The sequence below is a fragment of the Scyliorhinus canicula genome, chromosome 14 (assembly GCF_902713615.1).
Source record: "Scyliorhinus canicula chromosome 14, sScyCan1.1, whole genome shotgun sequence".
Taxonomy (NCBI): Eukaryota; Metazoa; Chordata; class Chondrichthyes; order Carcharhiniformes; family Scyliorhinidae; genus Scyliorhinus; species Scyliorhinus canicula.
In genome coordinates this window covers 74,861,507-74,883,189 of record NC_052159.1, presented here as the reverse complement: position 1 = coordinate 74,883,189, position 21,683 = coordinate 74,861,507, and the positions used below count along the sequence as shown (strand labels likewise).

The 21,683-nt window shown below is 50.1% G+C and overlaps 1 protein-coding gene across 1 annotated transcript in view; it reads right to left on the bottom strand.

The window, feature by feature from the left end:
* Nucleotides 1–21,683, bottom strand: part of chst10 (carbohydrate sulfotransferase 10) — a 93,080-nt gene that overhangs the window by 54,176 nt on the left and 17,221 nt on the right. The window contains exon 2 of the mRNA XM_038818726.1: nt 19,679–19,811. Coding sequence (XP_038674654.1) covers nt 19,679–19,790 — 112 coding nt within the window. The 5' untranslated portion in view covers nt 19,791–19,811. The remainder of the gene's footprint in view (nt 1–19,678; nt 19,812–21,683) is intronic.

The following is a 21,683-nucleotide window of genomic DNA, read 5'->3' as shown; positions in this document are numbered from 1 at the left end:
TCTTCTCTGAGCCATCTTCTTTGCTGGTGTGTGGTGAGTGGAGTGCCTATAAGGAGCTCTAGCTTGTCAGGTTCTTCAATGTAAATTCCGTTTCCAGCGATTCCGATGTCAGAGGAGATGGGAATTGCTTCCAATTCATGTGGACAGTGTGTTGGCCCATTTGCATCTCCTGAATTTCAGATCAAACATTCCCCCCCAGCTCACAATTCAGTTCTGGCGGCACCACTTAAGTCTCCCAAATGCAGAATTCAGCCCCATGTTTAAATTTTATAACCAAATTTTCACATCAAAAATCAGAAGACCAGGAAGTGAAAGAAACAGTATATTAAGTAAATGAATACAGTAGAAAGCAATCTCCACCCACTCAACCTTTAATTCAAAGCGAATAACAATAGCTTTGTTATTATTTCCCCTTGTGGGGCAGATTCAATTTTGAAACCTGTTGCACTGCAAGGAAGTTCCTCAACTAACAGCAATGGAACAAACACCAGCTACAGCTTCACAGCAAATCCAACATAGGAACACGTCGAGAATGTTCTTTTTTCATAAATTTAGAGTACCTAATTCATTTTTTCCAATTAAGGGGCAATTTCGCGTGGCCAATCCACCTACCCTGCACATTTTTGGGTTGTGGGGGCAAAATCCACGCAAACACGGGGAGAATGTGCAAACTCTTCACGGACAATGACCCAGAGCCGGGATCGAACCTGGGACCTTGGCTTGTGAGGCAGCAATGCTAACCCACTGTGCCTCCGTGCTGCCCTCCACGTCTTGAATGTTGATGCGGAAACATCCAATCTAGAAAAGTTCATTAATAGCAAAGTACTTGACTTCCAGTGGCGGCCATGGAGTGAGTGGTCGCACATTTGGCTCAAGCCGGATTTTGGGGGGTTTTCCTACCCGACTGGCATAGTATTTGAGGGAAAATGGTACAGGAGTGCCAGGGGAAGGTTAATATTTCTCTGGTGTGGCTGGTGGATGGATCTGCGGACAAGGAGTGGTGAAAGAAAGATAGAGCAGCGGGAGCAGGATAGTCTTTGTGGTGCTCCACAGGTAAAGATGGCGGGGGACAAGGGGTTGGGAGGGGCGTTGCCCGCCCAGTGGTCGACGGAGCAGTTGGTAGAATTTCTGAATAATAAGTTGCTGTCACAAAGGAAAGAGGCCTTGGAAGACCCGGCCAAAGTGTTGGAACCACTAAGATCTGGGATCGAGCAAGCTGAACAGAGACTGGAGTCCCAGGGCCAGGCGATCCAGAAAGTGGAAGAGGCGGCGGGGGAGCATGAGGACCAGCTGGCCTCATTGGTGGCAGAGGTGGAAGTGGTGCAGGAGAGCCAGATGAGGCTGAGGGAGAAGGTGGAGGATCTGGAGAATCACTCCAGAAGGCTGAATGTAAGGATTGTCAGGAGTCGGCATTGAAGGTGGGGAGGACGCTGGGCATGTGCCGAGGATTCTGGAGAAATTGGTGCAGGAAGGGGTCTTTGATCAGCCTCTGGGGATGTACTGAGCGCACAAGCGCTGAGGAGGAAGCCACAGGTGGGCAAGCCGCCGAGGGCGATGGTGGTGCAGTTGCCCTCTTTGAAAAGAGGGTGATGTTTGGAGTATTATACCCGGCCTGCCTGTGGGTGACTTTCTAGAAATGACCACTTTATTTTGACACACCAGAGATGGCGTTGGAATTTATGAGGGACAAAGGACTGGGAGGAGTATGAGGAGTTTTGTGTGCTTTTTAAAGTGTTTGGTGGTGGAGTTTCTGGGGCATGTCTTTGCTGGGGAGCAGTGTGCCTTTTGTTACTCTTTAGGGGTCGACAGGTGGGTCGACTTGGGTGGTGGCCACCATGCTAGCTGGGCAGGAGACGTCTCCTTTTGCAGGAGACGCACCTGAAGTTGGGGGACCAGACAAGGTTAAGAAAGGGGTGGGTGGGGCAGGTGTTTCATTCGGGGCTGTATATGAAGACGAGGGGGGTAGCAGTGTTGATTAATAAGCAGGTTGCATTTGAGGCAGGGACTATTGTGGCCGATCCGGGAGGGGGGGGGGGACTTTTGTGATGGCTAGTGGGAAGTTGGTGGGGATGCCGGTGGTTCTGGTAAACATTCATGCCCCGAATTGGATGACGTGGATTTTATGAGGTGGATTAGGGAGGATCCCGGACTTAGACTCGCATCGATTGATTAAGGGGGTGATTTTAACACGGTCATAGATCCGATCTCTGGCCGGTCGAGTTCCAAGTCGTCGAAGGAGTCAGCAGTGGCAAGGGAGCTGAGTCGGTATATGGAGTGCATGGGATGGGTGGACCCGTGGAGGTTTGGGAGGCTGAGGCAGAAAGAGTTTTCATATTTCTCCCATGTGCATCGAGTGTACTCTCAGAATGATTTTTTTGTGTTGGACAAGATCTTGCTGGCGGGGGTGGCCAACTCGGTAGTATTTGGCGATTGTGGTTTCCAACTATGCATTGGGTGGGTTTGCGGGTGGCTCAGGGGCGTGGAGGCATGGCCACAGTGGAGGCTGGATTTGGGATTGCTGGGGGATGGGGAGGTGTATGAGCGGGTGAGGGCTGCCATTTAGGGCTATGTGGAGCTGAACGATACGGGGAGGTCACAGCCATCGCACTCTGGAAGGCACTCACGGCTGTAGTCAGGGGGAGTTCATATCAATTTGGGCACATAGGGAGAAAATGGAGGGGGAGGAGAGGCAAAGCTGGAAGATGGGATTTTGAGGGTGGACAGGAAATTCTCTGCGGCGCCGGAGACAGGGTTATTGAAGGAATGGCAGAGGCGCCAGTGGAGTTTGGGCTATTTTCTACGGGGAAGGCAGTGGGGCAGCTGTGGAGGGTCTCATCCTCCAGCTTTACCCACTCCTCCCCCTGCGGAGGGCCAGAGGGGTTGTGTATGAGTACGGGGAAAAGGCGCGTAGGATGTTGGCCCATCAGTTGAGAAAGGAGGAGGCGATGAGGGAGACCGGTAGAGTTCGGGATTATAAGGATACAGTGGTGATGGACCTGGAGGGGGTGAATGGGGTGTTTGAGCCTTTTATAAGAGGCTCTATGAGTCGGAGTCCCCAACCAGGGAGGAGGCTATGCGGCGGTTCCCAAAATGGGCTAGTTCAGGGACTGGGAGCCTAATTAGGTTGAGGAAGGTGATGGAGAGTATGGGGTTGATGCAGGCAGGGAAGGCCCCGACGCTAGATGGGTTCCTGGTAGAGTTTTATAAAAAGTTGGGGGCGGCCCTGGGGCCACTGCTGGTGAGACCGTACAATGAAGTCAGGGAGAGGGGGGAACTCCCCCCTGTCGCAGGCTCCCATCTCCCTGATTGTGCAGAAGGACAAGAACCCTGAGCAGTGTGGGTCCATATCACTATTGAATGTGGGCGACAGGTTACTACCGAAGGTGTTGGCATCGCGAATTGAGGACTGTGTGCCGGGGGTGATAGCCGAAGATCAGAAAGATTTTGTGAAGTGGAGGCAGTTGGCGAAGAATGTGAGGAGGCTACTCAATTTAATCATGATGCCGTCAGAGGGGCAGGAGGTGGAGGTAGTAGTGGCGAAGAAGGCTTTTGATCAGGTGGAGTGCCCATATTTGTTGGGAGGTGTTGGGGCGGTTCAGGTTCGGACACGGGTTTGTGGATTGGGAACGGTTGTTTTATTAAAAAAATAATTTTAATTCAAATTTTTCAACTACAAATTTTCTCCCAACAATAAAATAAACAGAGTATAAAAATAAACAGAAAGAACACCCCCACCCCCCCACCCCCCATACAAAGCAATAAATTAATAATAATACAAAAAAAACAAGAAAGTAGCAGACAAACAGTCGCAAAAACAAACCCCCTTAACAGATCCCCCCCCGGGTTGCTGCTGAGATTGACCACCCTCTAACCCTCCGCCAGAAAATCGAGAAAGGGCTGCCACCGTCGGAAGAACCCTTGTACCGACCCCCTCAGGGCAAACTTGACCTTCTCCAGCCTGATGAACCCGGCCACGTCATTAATCCAGGCCTCCAGGCTCGGGGGCTTCGCGTCCCTCCACTGCAAAAGAATCCTACGCCGGGCTACTAGAGACGCAAAGGCCAGAATGCCAGCCTCTCTCGCCTCCTGTACTCCCGGCTCCACTGCTACCCCAAAGATCGCAAGCCCCCAGCCCGGTTCCACCCTAGAGCTGACCACCTTGGACAGTGTCCCCGCCACCCCCTTCCAAAACCCCTCCAGCGCCGGACTCGCCCAGAACATGTGAGTATGGTTCGCCGGGCCCCCCGAGCACCTCCCACATCTGTCCTCTCCCCCAAAGAACAGGCTCATCCTGGTCCGTCATGTGCGCCCTATGCAGCACTTTCAGCTGAATCAAGTTGAGCCGTGCGCAAGAAGAGGACGAATTCACCCTCCCCAGTGCGTCCGCCCATGTCCCCTCGTTGATCTCCTCCCCTAGCTCCACCTCCCACTTCGCTTTCAGCTCCTCCATCGAGGCCTCCTCCTCCATCGCCTGATAGATTGCCGAGATCCTCCCCTCACCGACCCACGTCCCCGAGAGCACCCTATCCTGCACCCCCCCTAGGCGGCAACAGCGGGAACTCCGCCACCTGCCGCTTAACAAACGCCCTAATCTGTATATATCTAAAATTGTTCCCTGGGGGGGGAGAGACCCTACTTCCCCTTCAACTCCTCTAAAGTGGCAAACTTCCCATCGAGGAAAAGGTCTCCCATCCACCTGATGCCTGCCCTATGCCAACTCATAAACCCACCATCAATTCTCCCTGGTGCAAACCGGTGATTGCCCCGTATCGGGGCCCACACTGAGGCCTTCACTTCCCCCCTATGCCGCCTCCACTGTCCCCAAATTTTGAGGGAAGCCACCACTACTGGACTCGTAGAGTACCTTGCCGGGGGGAGTGGGAGCGGGGCCGTCACCAGCGCCTCCAAAGTCATGCCCACACAGGATGCCGCCTCCATCCTCTTCCATGCGGCACCCTCCCCCTCCATCACCCACCTACGGATCATTGCCACATTTGCAGCCCAGTAGTATCCACACAGGTTGGGCAACGCCAGCCCACCTACCTCCCTGCCTCGTTCCAGGAATACCCTCCTCACCCTCAGGGTCTTGCGCGCTCACACGAACCCCAGAATACTCCTGTTAACCCTCCTAAAAAAAGCCTTCGGGATCAATATGGGGAGGCACTGGAAGAGAAACAAGAACCTCGGGAGCACCATCATCTTAACTGACTGGACCCTACCCGCCAAAGAGAGTGGCAACACGTCCCACCTCCTGAACTCCTCCTCCATCTGTTCCACCAACCTCAAAAGATTTAGCCTATGCAGGGCCCCCCAGCTCCTAGCTATCTGGACCCAAAGATATCTAAAGCTCCTCACCGCCCTCTTCAACGGCAGCTCTCCTATCTCCCTCTCCTGGTCCCCCGGGTGCAGCACGAACACTCACTCTTCCCCACGTTGAGCTTATAGTCTTCCGACCTCCTCCCATTCGTCACCACGCTCGCTACCGGGGCACTATACAGCAGCCTCACCCAGCTAATGAATCCCTCACCAAACCTAAATCTCCTCAACACTTCCCACAGGTAGCTCCACTCCACTCTATCGAAAACTTTCTCCGCATCCATCGATGCTACTATTTCCGCCTCCCCATCCGCCGACGCCATCATCATAACATTGAGCAGCCGCCGCACATTAACATTCAGCTGTCTCCCCTTCACAAACCCCGTTTGGTCCTCGTGTATAACCATCGGGACCACATCTTCCACCCTCCTGGACAGTATCTTGGCCAACAACTTTGCATCCACGTTGAGGAGCGAGATCGGCCTACAAGACCCACACTGGAGGGGGTCCTTATCCCGCTTCAGGATTAGTGAGATTATTGCTCTAGACATCGTCGGGGGCAAAGCCCCCCCCGCTCTCGCCTCATTCAGGGTCTTCACAAGCAGCGGGCCCAGCTGATCTGAGAATTTCTTGTAAAACTCCACCGGGAACCCATCAGGCCCCAGTGCTTTCCTGGTCTGCATGCTCCCCAGCACCTCTATCAGCTCCTCCAACTCGATTGGGGCCGTCAGACCCTCCACCCGCTCATCCTCCACTCTTGGGAACTCCAGCTTATCCAGAAAGCGGTCCATCCCGCCCACCTCCCTAGGAGGCACCAACCGGTACAGCCCCTCATAAAAGGATCTGAACACCTCATTAATGTCCCTAACACTCCGCACCAGGTTCCCTCCTAAATTTGTGGCTCCCCCTATCTCTCTCGCTGTCTCCCGCGTCCGGAGCTAGTGGGCCAGCATCCGGCTTGCCTTCTCCCCGTACTCATATACCGCCCTCTGCGCCCTCCTCCACTGTGCCTCCGCCTTCTGGGTGGTCAGTATATCGAACTCCGCTTGGAGACTGCAACGCTTCCTCAAAAGCCCCTCTTCCGGGACATCCGCATACCTCCTGTCCACCCTTACCATTTCTTCCACCAACCTCTCCCTCTCAACCCTCTCCACCCTCTCCCTGTGCGCCCGAATAGTTATCAGCTCCCCTCTAACCACCGCCTTCAGCGCTTCCCAGACCACCCCAACTTGCACCTCCCCGTTGTCATTGGCTTCCAAATACCCCTCTATGCTCCTACGGACCCGCCCACATACTTCCTCCTCTGCCAGCAGCCCCACATCTAACCTCCACAGCGGGCGCTGATCCCTCCCCTCCCCCAGCTCCAGGTCCACCGAGTTTGGGGCATGGTCAGATATGGCTATCGCCGAATACTCCGCCCCCACCACTCTCGAGATTAGCGCCCTGCTGAGGACAAAAAAGTCAATCAGGGAATAGGCCTTGTGGACATGGGAGAAAAAGGAAAACTCCCTACTTCCTGGCCTCAAAAACCTCCAAGGGTCTACCCCTCCCATCTGATCCATGAACCCCCTCAGCACTGAGGTCGCCGCCGGCCTCTTACCCATCCTTGACCTCGAACGATCCAGGGCTGGGTCCAACACAGTGTTAAAATCCCCTCCCAAGATCAAGCCCCCTGGCTCCGGGATCCAGCTCAACATTCGCCGCATGAAGCCTGCATCATCCCAGTTGGGGGCGTACACATTAACCAGAACCACCCGTTCCCCTTGAAGCCTACCCCTCACTATTACGTATCTACCTGCACTGTCCGCCGCCACACTCGACGCCACAAACGACAAGCTCTTGCCAACTAAGATCGCCACCCCTCGATTCTTCGCATCAAGCCCCGAGTGAATTACCTGTCCAACCCAGCCTCGTCTCAGCTTCACCTGATCCGCCACCTTAAGGTGCATCTCCTGGAGCATAGCCACGTCCGCACCCAGCCCCTTCAGATTCGCCAAGACCCAGGACCGCTTCACCGGTCCATTCAGCCCCCTCACGTTCCATGTGACCAGCTGAATCTGGGGGGGTCTTCCTCCTCCCTCTGCGCCGGTCAGCCATAGCTCTCCCTCGGCTCACCACGTGCCCGCAGAACCCCCCAGGCCCGTTCCCCACGGTGGCAGACCCCCCTCCCAACCGCCCCCATCACCAGCAGTTCCCCTTCGGCCCCTGCAGCAGCAACCCGAATAGGGCAACCCCCTATTTCCCGCCCCCCCCAAGACCCCCCCCCAAAGCTAGGGCCCCCCCCTAGCTGCGTAACCCCTTCCATTCTACTTCCGTAAGTCAGCCGATTCCTGCTGACCCCGGCTGCCCCCGCCATTCCGACGACCCCCCCCGATGCAACACAATCACCACTCCCCCCAACCCAGTGCCGGCCCCGCCCACTGCTGCTCCAGCACGGCAGGAAAGACCGCGCTTCCATCCCAAACCCCGCCCCCGACCCAACACGCGGGAAAAGACGGGCACATGACCCAACAGGACCGCGAACCGCTCCCCACCCCTTCACCAGTGAAAAAAAAATGAAAAAGCACCCAAGTAAACAACTAACAGTCCCAAAAATCGAAAAAGCAGAACAGCGAAAAGGCATCATCAAATACAACCAATAAAAGCAAAAAGATACCAAGGAGGACAAAGCCTCCGGACTATGTACATCATTCCCCAGCCCCCAGTCCTCAGTTCGAGTCCAGCTTCTCTGCCTGGACAAAAGCCCAGGCCTCCTCTGGAGAGTCGAAGTAGAGCTGGCGGTCTTTATACGTGACTCAGAGGCGTGCCGGCTGTAACAGGCCAAACTTCACTCCCTTCTTGTGAAGCACTGCCTTCGTCCGATAAAAACCAGCCATTCTCTTTGACACCTCCGCACTCCAGTCCTGATAGATCCTGATCTCCGCGTTCTCCCACTTACTACTCCTCTCCTTCTTCGCCCATCTCAGCACACACTCACAGTCGATGAAGGGGTGGAAACGGACCAGCACCGCCCGGGGCGGCTCGTTTGGCTTGGGTTTCAACAGCACTCGATGGGCACCCTCCAGCTCCAAGGGTCCCTGGAACGACCCCGCTCCCATTAGCGAGTTCAGCATCATAGCCACATAGGCCCCCAAATCCAAACCTTCCAGCCCCTCCGGGAGGCCCAGAATCCGCAGGTTTTTCCGACGGGAACGGTTCTCCATCTCTTCCATCCTCGCTAACCATTTCTTGTGGAGCGCCTCGTGCGACTCCACCTTCTCTGACAGGCCCAGGAGTTCGTCCTCGCTCTCTGAGGCCTTTTGCCGTAGCTCTCGGATCTCCGCACCCTGAGCCATCTGAGTCGGGCAGCACGGTAGCATGGTGGTTAGCATAAATGCTTCACAGCTCCAGGGTCCCAGGTTCGATTCCCGGCTGGGTCACTGTCTGTGCGGAGTCTGCACGTCCTCCCCGTGTGTGCGTGGGTTTCCTCCGGGTGCTCCGGTTTCCTCCCACAGTCCAAAGATGTGCAGGTTAGGTGGATTGGCCATGCTAAATTGTCCGTAGTGTCCTAAAATGTAAGGTTAAGGGGGGTGGGGGGGGGGGGGGGGGGGTGGGGGGGGGGGACGTGGGTTTGAGTAGGGTGATCATTGCTCGGCACAACATCGAGGGCCGAAGGGCCTGTTCTGTGCTGTACTGTTCTGTGTACTGTTCTGTGTTCTGAGTCGCCGTGAGCTTGTCCAGCGAGGCCTTAAACAGTTCCAGGACCTCGGCCTTCAGCTCTCTGAAGCAGCGATGGAGCAGCTCCTGCTGCTCCTGCGCCCATTGCTGCCACACTGCTGGTTCCCCGCACGCCGGCATCTTGCCTTTCCTGCCTCGTACCTTTCTCTGCTCCAAAGCCGATTTTTTGACCGCTCCGCTCCTAGTCCAGTCCATCCACCGGCAGATAATGTTAGTGGAAGTGTTCCCACACGGGGAAAAGTCCAACCAGCACCACTACGGGCCCTTAAAAGAGCCCAAAAGACCAAAAATAGCGGGAGCTACTGAACGTGCGGCTCAGCTCCGCATCACCGCAACCGGGAGTTGGGAACGGTTGTTGAATAGGACGCTGATCGCGAGTGTGCAGACGAACCCAGTGAGTTCAGGATACTTTGGGCGGAATCGTGGGATGAGGCAGGGGTGCCCACTCTCCCTGTCGCTTTTCGCCTCCGCAATAGAGCTGCTGACAATGGCACTCAGGGTGTCGAGGGACTGGAGGGGGATTGTGCGGGAGGTTGGGGGGGGGTATTTTCAAACACAGGGGGCGCGATTCTCCCAGAGAGGGAGAAATCGTAAGACTGGCGTCAAATCCGGGCGGGTTTGACGCCAGCCTCCCCCTCCCGACCGGGAACCGATTCTGGTCCCCGGTTGGGGCTAGCATGCCGCCGCCGTAAACTCCGGCATCGCGGGCTTAACGAATTTCGTTAAGCCCGCTTGCCAGAGTTTGCGCCGGCTGACGCGTCACATGACGTCAGCCGCGCATGCGTGGATTGGAAGACTCCAACCCGCGCATGCGCGGATGACGTCATCGCGCATTTGCGCGAAACCCGCGCATGCGCGGGCCGGGATGCCCCTCAGCCGCCCCGCGAAGTGATACAGCGGGGCGGTGGAAGGACACGATCGCGGGCTCATGGCACCCTTGGCACGGCCGTGGTACTGCCGTGCCAATCGGTGCCATGGTTTTAAAAATCGCCACTTTACGGCCGTTTTTACGAACGGCCAGACCAGGTGTGTTTGCCGTTCGTAAAAACAGCCGTAAAGGGCTTGGAACTTGGCCCATCGGCCAGCTGAGAATCGCTGCTGGCCGTAAAAAAACGGCGGCAGCGATTCGTATCGGGAGTCGGGCGTTGCGGGGGGTGGGGGGGGAAGAATAGCGGGAGGGCGTCAGACTAGCGTGGCCGTAAAATTTTACGAACCCCGCTATTCTCCGCACCGTCGTGAGTGCGGAGAATTGCGCCCAGGGTCTCATTGTATGCAGATGACCTGTTGTTATATATTTCGGACCCATGAAAAATTGTTCAGTTAAGATCTGTTCACAAAAGGCAGGCCAAATCAATCCAATCTGGTCAATCACCACCCCATCAGCCTGTGAAGTGATGGAAGTGTCATCGGTGTTGCTATCAAGTGGCACATTTGGGTTCCGCCAATCCCACTCAGTACCAGACTTCATTACAGTCTTGCCCACGGTGAGGTCTTTAAGATTCTACCATTTAGTTCACATTGCCTCTCCTCATTCTTATCAAAATTTATCACTTCACATTTCTTTTGTGGTGTCACCAGGGGCTGTGTGCTGGAAGGGTGGTATTTTTTTCATAATACTCTTCAATTTCTTGACAGAAATTCCCCCTACCAAGGTGGCCACAAGAGGTCAATCTGGAAGTCATATGACAGACTAAGGAAAAACCCTATCAGGAATCAATGCAAGAAAGTCAATCGTATAACCTTACAAGACTATGTCAGCTGAGTCCTGTTAGGAATGGAAGCCAATTTGGTAAGGATTTGCTATGTACAGACAATGGGCGCAATTCTCCGCACTCACGACGATGCGGAGAATAGCGGGGGTCGTAAAATTTTACGGCCACGCTAGTCTGACGCCCTCCCGCTTTTCTCCCCCCCCCACGCCCGACTCCCGATACGAATCGCTGCCGCCGTTTTTTTACGGCCAGCAGCGATTCTCAGCTGGCCGATGGGCCGAGTTCCAAGCCCTTTACGGCTGTTTTTACGAACGGCAAACACACCTGGTCTGGCCGTTCGTAAAAACAGCCGTAAAGTGGCGATTTTTAAAACCATGGCACCGATTGGCACGGCCTCCGCGATCGGTGGGCACCGATCGCGGGCAGCGGGTCCGATACCCGCGCACTCTTTGTCCTTCCGCCGCCCCGCTGTATCACTTCGCGGGGCGGCTGAGGGGCATCCCGGCCCGCGCATGCGCGGGTTTCGTGCAAATGCGCGATGACGTCATCCGCGCATGCGCGGGTTGGAGTCTTCCAATCCGCGCATGCGCGGCTGACGTCATGTGACGCGTCAGCCAGCGCAAACTCTGGCAAGCGGGCTTAACGAAATTCGTTAAGCCCGCGATGCCGGAGTTTACGGCGGCGGCACGCTAGCCCCGACCGGGGACCAGAATCGGTTCCCGGTCGGGGAGGGGGAGGCTGGCGTCAAACCCGCCCGGATTTGACGCCAGCCTTACGATTTCTCCCTCTCTGGGAGAATCGCGCCCAATGTGTTTGTGGCTGACCTTGGACTCGTCGAAAACGTTGATTTGGATTGAATAATTTTGTCTTGTATGGAAACCTGCTCTGGTACTCTGACCTTCTTCGTCGGTGCAGTTTTCCAGCACAGAAAGAGGTCCTGCGGCCCATCAAGTCTGTGCCAGCCATCAAGCACCTATCTATTCTAATCCCATTTTCCAGCACTTGGTCTGCAGCATTGTATGCTGTGGCGTTTCAAGTGCTCATTTAAATGTTTCTTAAACATTGTGAGGGTTCCGTCCACCGTGGCCAGAAATTATATCACTGCCCCCCTCACTACCGCCTTCGGGGAATTCCATACCACCTCCTGTGATACTTTCCCTGTACAGTTAACGTCCATGTACTCCTCAATCACTTTCTTGAGCTTCTCACAAAAACTTCGGTCTCCTATCAACCCCGCATCTATTCTCCACCCCGGCCTCTGTGCTACCGCCTTCTCCAGCACCATGTCCACCCAATGCGCGCATGATCTGAGGTCGCTCTCGCCAAATTCTCTGATCCTCTGACTCCCACCAGCAATGCCTTCCCTACTACGAAAAAGTCTATCCTCGAATAAACCTTGTGAACCAAGGAAAAAACCAAATATTCCCGCTCCCTCGGGAGCAAGAACCTCCAGAAAACGAGCACGGCTGTGATCTATACATCCTTGGCTCTTGTACCAGATTCGAATCTCCTCTCACTATTAGCTCGTGCAAATCCAAGTCCGGAATGGCCCCAAGCACCTACCTCACAAATCCTGCACCATTCCAGTTATGACCACACACACTTGCCAAAGCCACCAACCTCCCCTCCAACGCCCTTGTTACTATCACATATCACATATCTACCCCCCTGGTCTGTCACCACCTTTCTCCATCTGGAACCTCACTTTCTTACCCACCAAAACCCCTACCCCCCACGCCCTAACGTTGAACCCTGAATGAAATGCTTGGCTCACCCAGCCCTTCCTGAGCCTCACCTGGTCTTTCACCTTCAGCTAAGTTTCTTGTAGTATGACAACATCGGCTTTTAAGCTTTTTAGGTGTGTAAACACCCTCAACCTCTTCACTGCACCCCCCCCAAACCCTTCATGTTCCACGTAACTATTCTGACCAGGGGTCTGTCACCCCCACCTTGCCCCTCCTATCCGCCATCATCATAACTCTGGTCCAGTCCACTGGGCACGGCCCACCTCATCCCCTTGTTGCCATAGAACCCCTCCCCCCCTCCCAGAATACCCTCATCCACTTCCTCTCGTAAACACCATTCCCAGTATCGGTCCCCTCCCCCCACATCACACCGCCTAGGCCCTTCGAAACCTGTTCGACCAGGCTCCAATGTCCGCAGCCCCTCCCTTCACATCCCATTCACTAGTCAGCTTTAGCTTGTGTTGGAACCAACAATTCTACGGACACCTGCTTGTAGGATTACTCACAACAGAGCCAGCCAGTTAGCCATTGAACTTTCGGTGAACTGGCCGGCCGACCATGTGGCACTGATCTTTATACAGCAGCTCCAGGGGGAGGAGTCCTGGGCGGAACCAAGGGAGAAGCCCAGTACAATTCTCGAGCATTTCCAGAGCTACTCCCCCTGGTGGTCAGGTAGTGCAACTGCACTTACAATATAGGCACATGTATATACAGATTATAATCCGGTGTGAAGCACATTCACCACAGCTTGCTAGTGTGGAGGCTCCTGCCGAGGCCCCACTCCCCTACCAGGTCCCAGGAAAACAAATAAATTCCCTTCAAACAAACAAACCCAGCGTAAACACACAAATCCTATTGGCCTCGGGCCCTCCACCCCTTCGGGCAGGCACACAATTCTCAGATTTTGCCACCTGGATCTGTTTTCCAGGTCTTCCACCTTTGATCTCAGGCCTTCCTTGGCCTCCACCACTCTCTGCAGCTCCTCACCTATCGCGGTGAACTGATCGCTGTGTTGCGACAAGGCCTCCTTCACTCTCTTCAGTCTCTCATTCTGCTCCTGATCCTCGGCCGATGTTTTCGACACTGCAGCCTTCACGGTGCAATCGCCTCCTCCACCTGTAACTTCACTGCTGCCATCATCTCCTTCCTCATCACCTCCATGTGCGTGACAGACTGTTTTCCTAATTCGATGGCCATAACCTCGGTCATCTTTTCTGTCGTATACGGTGCGGCCCCATCCAGCGACCCATGTGAGATGGCACAGTCAAGGCATTGGTGGCAGTTAAGGATTGGGTAGGTTATATGGAGTAAGAGATTATGGAATATGAAGGCAGTGCATTCCAAGGAAAGAAAACACGAAGGATTGAGAATGAGGTTGAAATGACTGAGGATGAGAAGTCACTCAGTTGCAGAGACTGAGCAAAGAAAGCAAGGAAGATGTCTTGGTGAGAAAATTATGATACCTGGCTGGTCAGCAAAGAATAAGAATTTTAAATGTGAGTTGTGAGTAGTGGACCAAGACGAGATGTTCAAATGAGGAGAAAATGCCAGAGGAGTAGGGGACAGATCAAGGGGTGATTTGGTGGAGAGCCATATATCCACCATGATGGTCCCAGCGGATAAGTCATCAATAGAACAGTTAGACAGTTAGGACAGGAATATCGATTTATGGGAGGGTGTCATCATTCCATAGCCAGGTTTAACAAAGATATTTTATTCATGAAACACATATGCAGCCCGAATGCGGAATTGCAGTGTAACTTGCGCGAGGTTCATATGAAGGCTACGTAATCAGGATTTGAAAAACATACAAACATGTGACAATTATGAAGTCACATAAATGGACAAAAAGTTTTGCAGGTAACAGGAAAGTGCTGAACAGGTGATAAAGGTAAAACTGAATTTAAATTATATTAACATTACAAACCAATACCACATTCCTTCTACATTACAGGCACTGAAGGCATTAAAAAGGTACAACAGAATTAAAATTCTATTATCCTTACAAACGAATACAACATTCCTCCAACATTAAAGGCACTGAGGACACATAAATTAAAAATTGTAAGTGCTTCATTGAGGACGCAAACCATGTAAGGAATAGGGCCACATCAGGACCTTTATATCTTGCATTTTATGGGATTGAATTCAGTCAAACATTAGAGTTGCCTTGTTTGCACTGGGTGTGGTGGGGGTAATCAATTCTGAAATTGGGCAGATGCACAAGGGATTTTTCAAACTGGGTACAAATATTAATTCTTCTTGTTTGTGAAATGAAAGGGCCTTGTTGTACAACTGGTACTGAGGGAATAAGGTCAATCTCAGCATACGGTTTTGTACCCAGTTGACCTGGACAATTCGCACATGTGCGAGGCCAGGGTCTACACAGGCAGTGCATTCACTGGAGGGACGGTTGTAGCTAATATAGGTAATCAAATAGGTCATCTAGGTTGAACATCTGTTCATTTGTTTATTTTTTAGCATACTGTCCACTTGGCTATCCCACTTCAAGTCAGCTTGAATGTGCATACCCAGAATTTCCAAGGCTTTCACCTTTGAGAGGGGGTAGTTGCCTCAAGATAAGGCAAGGTATGGGGCCAGTTTAGTTCAGTTGGCTGGACAGCTGGTTCGTGATGCAGAGTGAGGTCAGCATACCGGCTAAGGTTATTCATATGCCTTCTCAACCTTTCCCATCGCCTCAGGTGTGGTGATCCTCAGGTCAAACCACCACCAGTCAGCTCTCCCCCTCAAAGGGGAAAGCAACCTATGGTCATCTGCGACTATGTCAAGGGTCATGTGCTCATATCTACTGCCGTCTATGCACATAGCGTTAGATTTAGTGACATTTAACTGCCTACTGGTTTCTCGAAACCCTTCACTGAGGATGTCAAGAGTTTTTTGAACCTCACTGACTGTACCCTGCAGGCCGTCAAGCCCACGTATTTCCAGTTTTTGAGACCAGAAGAGAGCATCAATAATGTGAGTTAGGAAAAGTTGAAACACACCACACCTGTTGTTAATTGAACACTTTTGGTTGGACAGCCATGGTCCATGATGTCACTTACTTTGTAGTGGGGACCCAGGTTGGTTAAAATCTTACCCAAAACTGCATCAAAGTCATAATATTGATGCAATTGTCCACAATGTGTTCATGGATAGCAAGGACTTTATTTACAAATTAACCGAAATTCTGAAGAGTACGCATTGGGAGAAGTTGAACAGGAAGGAAATTGGCAAGATTACTCCTTAGCAGGTGCACTGAATGAGGTCAGCAGTTGGGATTGCTACTCGGAAGGAGGTAGCAACAGGTACTCTCCATGAGTCCTTCAAAGGATGCAAAGAGAGACACAGAAAGAGTCGAGCCTGGGGAGTAGAAAGGGTGAGGAATGCTTCGGTTGGGATTTCGGATGGCCTGAACACCCAAGTGATGGGGAGAAATTATGATACACAAAGTATCTAGTAGAGATAATGAGAAATGGTGGATATAGAAGTGGTGAGTTTGGGTCCAAAGTTTCGGCCAAATTTGCATGCAAATAGGCATAGCGGAAACAGAAGTTACACAAACCTGGTTATTTGGAATTATTAATAAACTGGGAAGAGAGAAGAGACAATAAGAGGGAGACCAGAGTTAAAGTCCGAGATCCCTCGGTGAGCTCAAGTTCATGTAGGAAGAGTGAAACAGCTTGGGCATCCGCAAACTGTTATCCTAAGTTCAGGGACAGATGTGGCGGATAGTGAAGTCCAAAAGCTGAGGGTACAGGATTGGAAGACACACTATTAGTGGTATTTCCATGGGAATGAAGATTCAGGTGGTGTGCAGAATAGGTTGTAAAGCAGAATAATAGTGACCAAGTTGAATGTCAGCATAAGATACAGGAGGTGTCAAGAAATATACTTTAGCCCAGGGATTTGAAGCTCCATGCAGGAGCCAGACTGTAGCTGAAGTTGAATAAACAGTAGGCCAGCCACAGGCTCAGCAAGTAACAGCAGCAGGAGAATGAAGGGCTGCAAGCTGATCAAATAAAATATAAGTAACAGAGCAGCAGAGAAAAAATACAGAAGCCAAGTCTTATTGTGTAGTCTTGATTTTCAGAGGAATCTGGAAGTCAAATTTAAAAGATCAGTGCCCTCACTGAGGAAACCCCAGTGCAGGCATGATTGGGGGATGGGTAGTAACAGTTTACACTAACAGTTAAAACGGGGTTAAAATGTGTCCACGTAGAACCAGAAAAACATAAACACTGGAAAAGAGGAATGCATGGGAGATAAGTCAAAAGATGGCATTGAATGGTAAAGGATAAGGGTTTACTGAGGAGCAGACGAGGGAGCTGACCTCTCAGGAATCATCTAGTATGTGGAACTGGGGTTAATCTAGAGATTTCTAACTCGGGCCTCCTTAGCTCCTGAAACTCTAACTGCAGGAGTTTTTTCTTCCCCTGTCATATGTATTTTCACCTTTCACTGTCACTGGGTCAAAATCCTAGACCCCCTCCCTAACAGCGCTGCAGGTTAACCTATTATTGGTTCAAGATAATAATAATATAATAATAATAATTATTATGTCACAAGTAGGCTCACATTAATACTGCAATGAAGTTACTGTGAAAAGCCCCTAGTCGCCACATTCCAGCACCAGTTTAGGTACACTGAGGGAGAATTCAAAATGTCCAATTCACATAACAAGCACGTCTTTCGAGACTTGTGGGAGGAAACTGGAGCACCCGGAGGAAACCCACCTAGACACGGGGACAACATGCAAACTCTGCACAGACAGTGACCCAAACGGGAATCGAACCTGGGACCCTGGCACTGTCAAACAACATAGCTAACCACTGTGCTACCGTGCCATCCCCTCGAGAAGGGCATTCTCGAGGGCAAGTAGAGATGGGCAATAAATTTTGGCCTAACTAGCGAACCCACATCCCTTGAATGAATTAAAAAATTTATTTCAAAAGCCAGATTACAAAGCAGGCAAACATTAAATGTCATTGATTTAGTAATTAAGAATTCATTTTCTTTTTCAGGAAAAAATATATTCACATTTTCCATTTGATATTAGAATGAGATTCAAGCAACAGGAGTTGAATATTTCAGAGCGGGGACAGCCCTTGATCAAAACTTGGCAAAACTGGGCAGTGGGCAGCAGGGGCTATCTCACCTTTTCCATGGGTATTTTTGTTTGCATCTACCTTCTGGGAAACACTGATAGCATTGGCATCAACCCATTCCTTCCTCTACCGCTGTGCCAGGGGTGGGAGGAGGGATGTTAGAGGAAACTTTCTGTACAAAGTTCTAGCATGAGTCCAGACTTTTGCCTGTTTAGCCCTGACTCCCTTTCTACTGGCAAAGTAATTGTTGCTTCCCAGCCCTTTTGCTTTGCTAATCTACTCATCTTCCTTCTGTTAAACCACAATAGAAACTTGAGTATAACTGGTGCACAACCAGCCTCGTTATTGATCACTACATTTGTAGCAGCATAGATGAACTGTTAACATTGCAAGCAGCACCAAGTATAAACTGTAAGTATAGCAGTCAGGTCACAATCTCACTAGCATCCTATATGAAAATGGAGAATCTGTGAAGCATATGTGGGTTGTGTTACACTAACTTTATCAGTTTGAGTATATCCTCTTGTACCTCAATGGGGATTGTGAGAATTTCTTACAAATCATCGTTCTGTCTGCTCCAGTTACATAGGTAAATTTATCTTGGATAGCTATAATTTCTCAAACTTAAGAAAGCAGTGGGCCTTATTAAGTCTTCGGTACTATTACTAAGCAGCCAGTCAGTCTAGAATACAATCTTCTAACAGAACCCGTACCTGAGCATCAAAATAAAACATGAGAACATTGTATTGCTGCATTATCATAAAAATCCCAGCCAAATTATCAGTTATTTCAAAAGTTGCATTTTTTTTACGCTCCCAAACTCAACCATGCAGCAAAGATCAAGAGCATTCTGGCTTTGGTACATTTATTTGGTTCCTGCATGCTAAAAGTTCTTACTTTGCTTGCCACAGTTATCTTTGAAGTGTGACACAAAAACGTGTTCTGTCTGAGAGGTGGTGAACATTAAATGTGCACATAGATTCTATAAACATTACTAGCAGACCTGCTGTGGTGTTGCTCAAGGTTGGAAGCTTTAATAACAGGAATGTTACACTAATATTACTAGGGATATTGACTTATCACCACCAAGTGGCCTGTGAAAGAGGTGTAGAGTTTGCAATACTGGAATGAGTCTTCACTGCCTCTACTTTGAGAGAGGACAAAGATCAGGGAGCATCAAGAGACTAGTGCCAGAATTCCAGGAACACTGCAGAGGAAGGATCCGTGAACACTGAAGTTGTTTGTAGAAACTACGATCACTCGGAAACAGGTCCCGAGGATTGGAAAGTGTTGGGTTAGGTAGTCTCATGACCCAGGAGTGCTGGGACTATACTGAGTTTAAGGATTTTTAAGTATTGAGATGTGTCCTATGATCTGGATAGGAGGGAGAAGAATGAAGAATCCAGAATGGTTTCATGGTCGAGCGGCAGCAAGTTTATTGGTGGAATAGTTTGGCAGTATAGGGTGCAGCTTTCAAGCCAACCATAATCCAGCACACTCTTGCCCATCAAAACCTTTCTGTCTGCCTTGGGAAGTTCCTCTCCCTACTGCTTTGCCCACTGTCAGCTGATTGCTATCCTCAATTTGCTCCTTTGAAAGAAATTAAGGATAAACATTCTGCTTTTTAAAATGAATGTTAAATTAGCAGCTGAGGATGTGTAATTTCCTGGTGTATGTCTGAAATGTGGATAAGCATATTCCTGAAGTTGGATGGAAGTCAAGATGAACTCTGAAGCAGCAATTAGATTTGTAAAAAAAAAACCCAAAGGGCCAATAAAGCAAAATGAAAAGGAAAGAATAATAGCATAGTTATTTGTTATTTGTTTCACTCTTTGAAATACTGCTTCAAAGTTATTCCAGGTAATTTTTCAACAGTATTGCACTATTCCACTCATTTATAATTCATGGCAGAGGCCCAGCAGAGGTTACTCCCCTGTCTGAGTGTTTGGAGGAAGCTCTATAAGGGGAGAAATAAATTTCACTACAGTACAACTTCTGCTAATAAGACCACACACACAATAAATCGTAAAATTTACCAAATTGAAACCAAAAAATTGATGATCATTCATTCCTGACTTACCTTCCTTATCTCTGAGAGTTAAAGTAATAAATTTACTGACAAACAGCAACATGAAAACTACCCATCCACACACAGCCAGCAGTAAGCATCGGTGCCGCATGTTTTCAGACATAAGCCATCGTTCGCATGTGTTCTGCAAAATAAGAATGATATTAGAAGAGTAATTACAGCATAATCTACATCCCCCAATCTACATACTCAGAAGGAAAGATAAGCATAAGATAATAAACCTACATTCCCAGTTGATTTAAATTAATTTAATCAATTCAAAACTATTTCTGTAGTGAAAGAAACACTATTGATAATATATCACAATTGAAAACTGATTTTATTTCCCCCAAAACCAATGGGCATTAATGTTTTCCTTATCTTGGAACATATTGTTATATTAAAGGTGCTATATAAATACAAATTGCTGCTTTCATTTAGTACTTTAATTAAATGTCGAGGAATTATTTATTAATTCCCACGCGTTTGAGAGCAGGAAACAAGAAAAAGCCACAAAACCTATTGAAGTCCATAACTCTAGTATATTAAATTGCACATCACAAATGCACCTTACCGTACTTTGAATAATACAGAATGTTTTGCCTTTAACTTTGGTAGATTATTTCAAATATTTCTCACTGCAAACTGATATCTATTCTAATTTAATAAATTTTCATTTATGACTCTTGTGACAATTTAAGCAATAATTTTGTTTTACCTCACGTGTATCATTCTACATTTGATGTACTCTGTTGAGATCCCATGTTAGCCGCCTTTCCTCCAGGTTGCGAAGTTTAAGATTTTCCAGAGTATGCTCATCTCTCAATCCTATCACACTTGGTATCAGCCTTGGTAATTCAAGATCATCTTGTTGTGGCACAATAGTTGAAATCAAACACAGCGCGTGAAATTCTCCGTTGCCCGACGCCAAAATTGTGAACGTCGACCGGATGACAATGGTTCCCAACGCCGGAAAGGGGGCAGGCGCCCGGTTTGACGGTGGTTCGTGATGCTCTGCCCCCTCCAATGCAGTGTCATTGGGCCGTGTGCAGTCACAACCCCATTGGCGCGTCATCAGCCGGCCCACCCGCGATGCTCCGCCTCCAATGGTCCGAGTTCCCAATGGGGTGGGCCACATGTGGGGAACCTGGTGTGCCGACTGCAGACAGTGTCCAACGCCACCACACTCGGCTGTGATCCGTGCTGCTGGTCGGGGGACTTCTGCTAGGGCTGGCGGGAGTGGTTGGGGGTTGGCGGGCAGGGCTGTGGATCAGGGTGAGCAAGTACGTGGTCCAGCACGGCCGGCGCCATGTTTTCCGATATGACCGTTGGGAGTGTAGACGTGTGCGGCTGTAGTTAGTCAGCCCAACGCACACGCAGCCCGGGACCCGTCGATTCTCCAGCCGTTCTCCGCACGGCGTGTTGCACGCGCCGCTGGTGCTAGCCCCTCACCGGTATAGGAATCGGTGAGGGGATAGCGCTGATTTTCCCATCATGAAATACCACGCGTCCTATGCTGGCATCGGCACTTAGCTGCAGGAACGGAGAATCCAGCCCAGTATTCTTCTGATCAACACTTATGAAACTTTACCGTATTTTCTAATGATCTGGCGAGATGGTCTTGAATGCTATGTTATTTAATCCTATTTGAAAGTGGTTTGTCAACTATTTCCAGATCCCTCCCAAGTCACTTTAGAAAGTAGAGGTACATGGAATTGTGTTTATATTCATTGGTATTAAGTTGCCATATATCTGTCTAATTGCAGAAAACTGTTGGTTTCCGTGTTTATTTTATTGAGCTGTATTAGAAACAGTCAAGTCCAAGCAACAACCTTTGTGGTCCTTCACTCAAAACTTCCCCACAGTCTAACATCACATTTTTCATGAACCCACTTTTTTTTTTAAACCAGTTTGTTATTCAGTTCCACATTCTGGATCAATTTTCTTGCGGTTTTCAGTTTAATTAGAAGTTTTTTTTCCATTTGAAATATTGTTAAAAGCTACTTGTAAGTTTAAT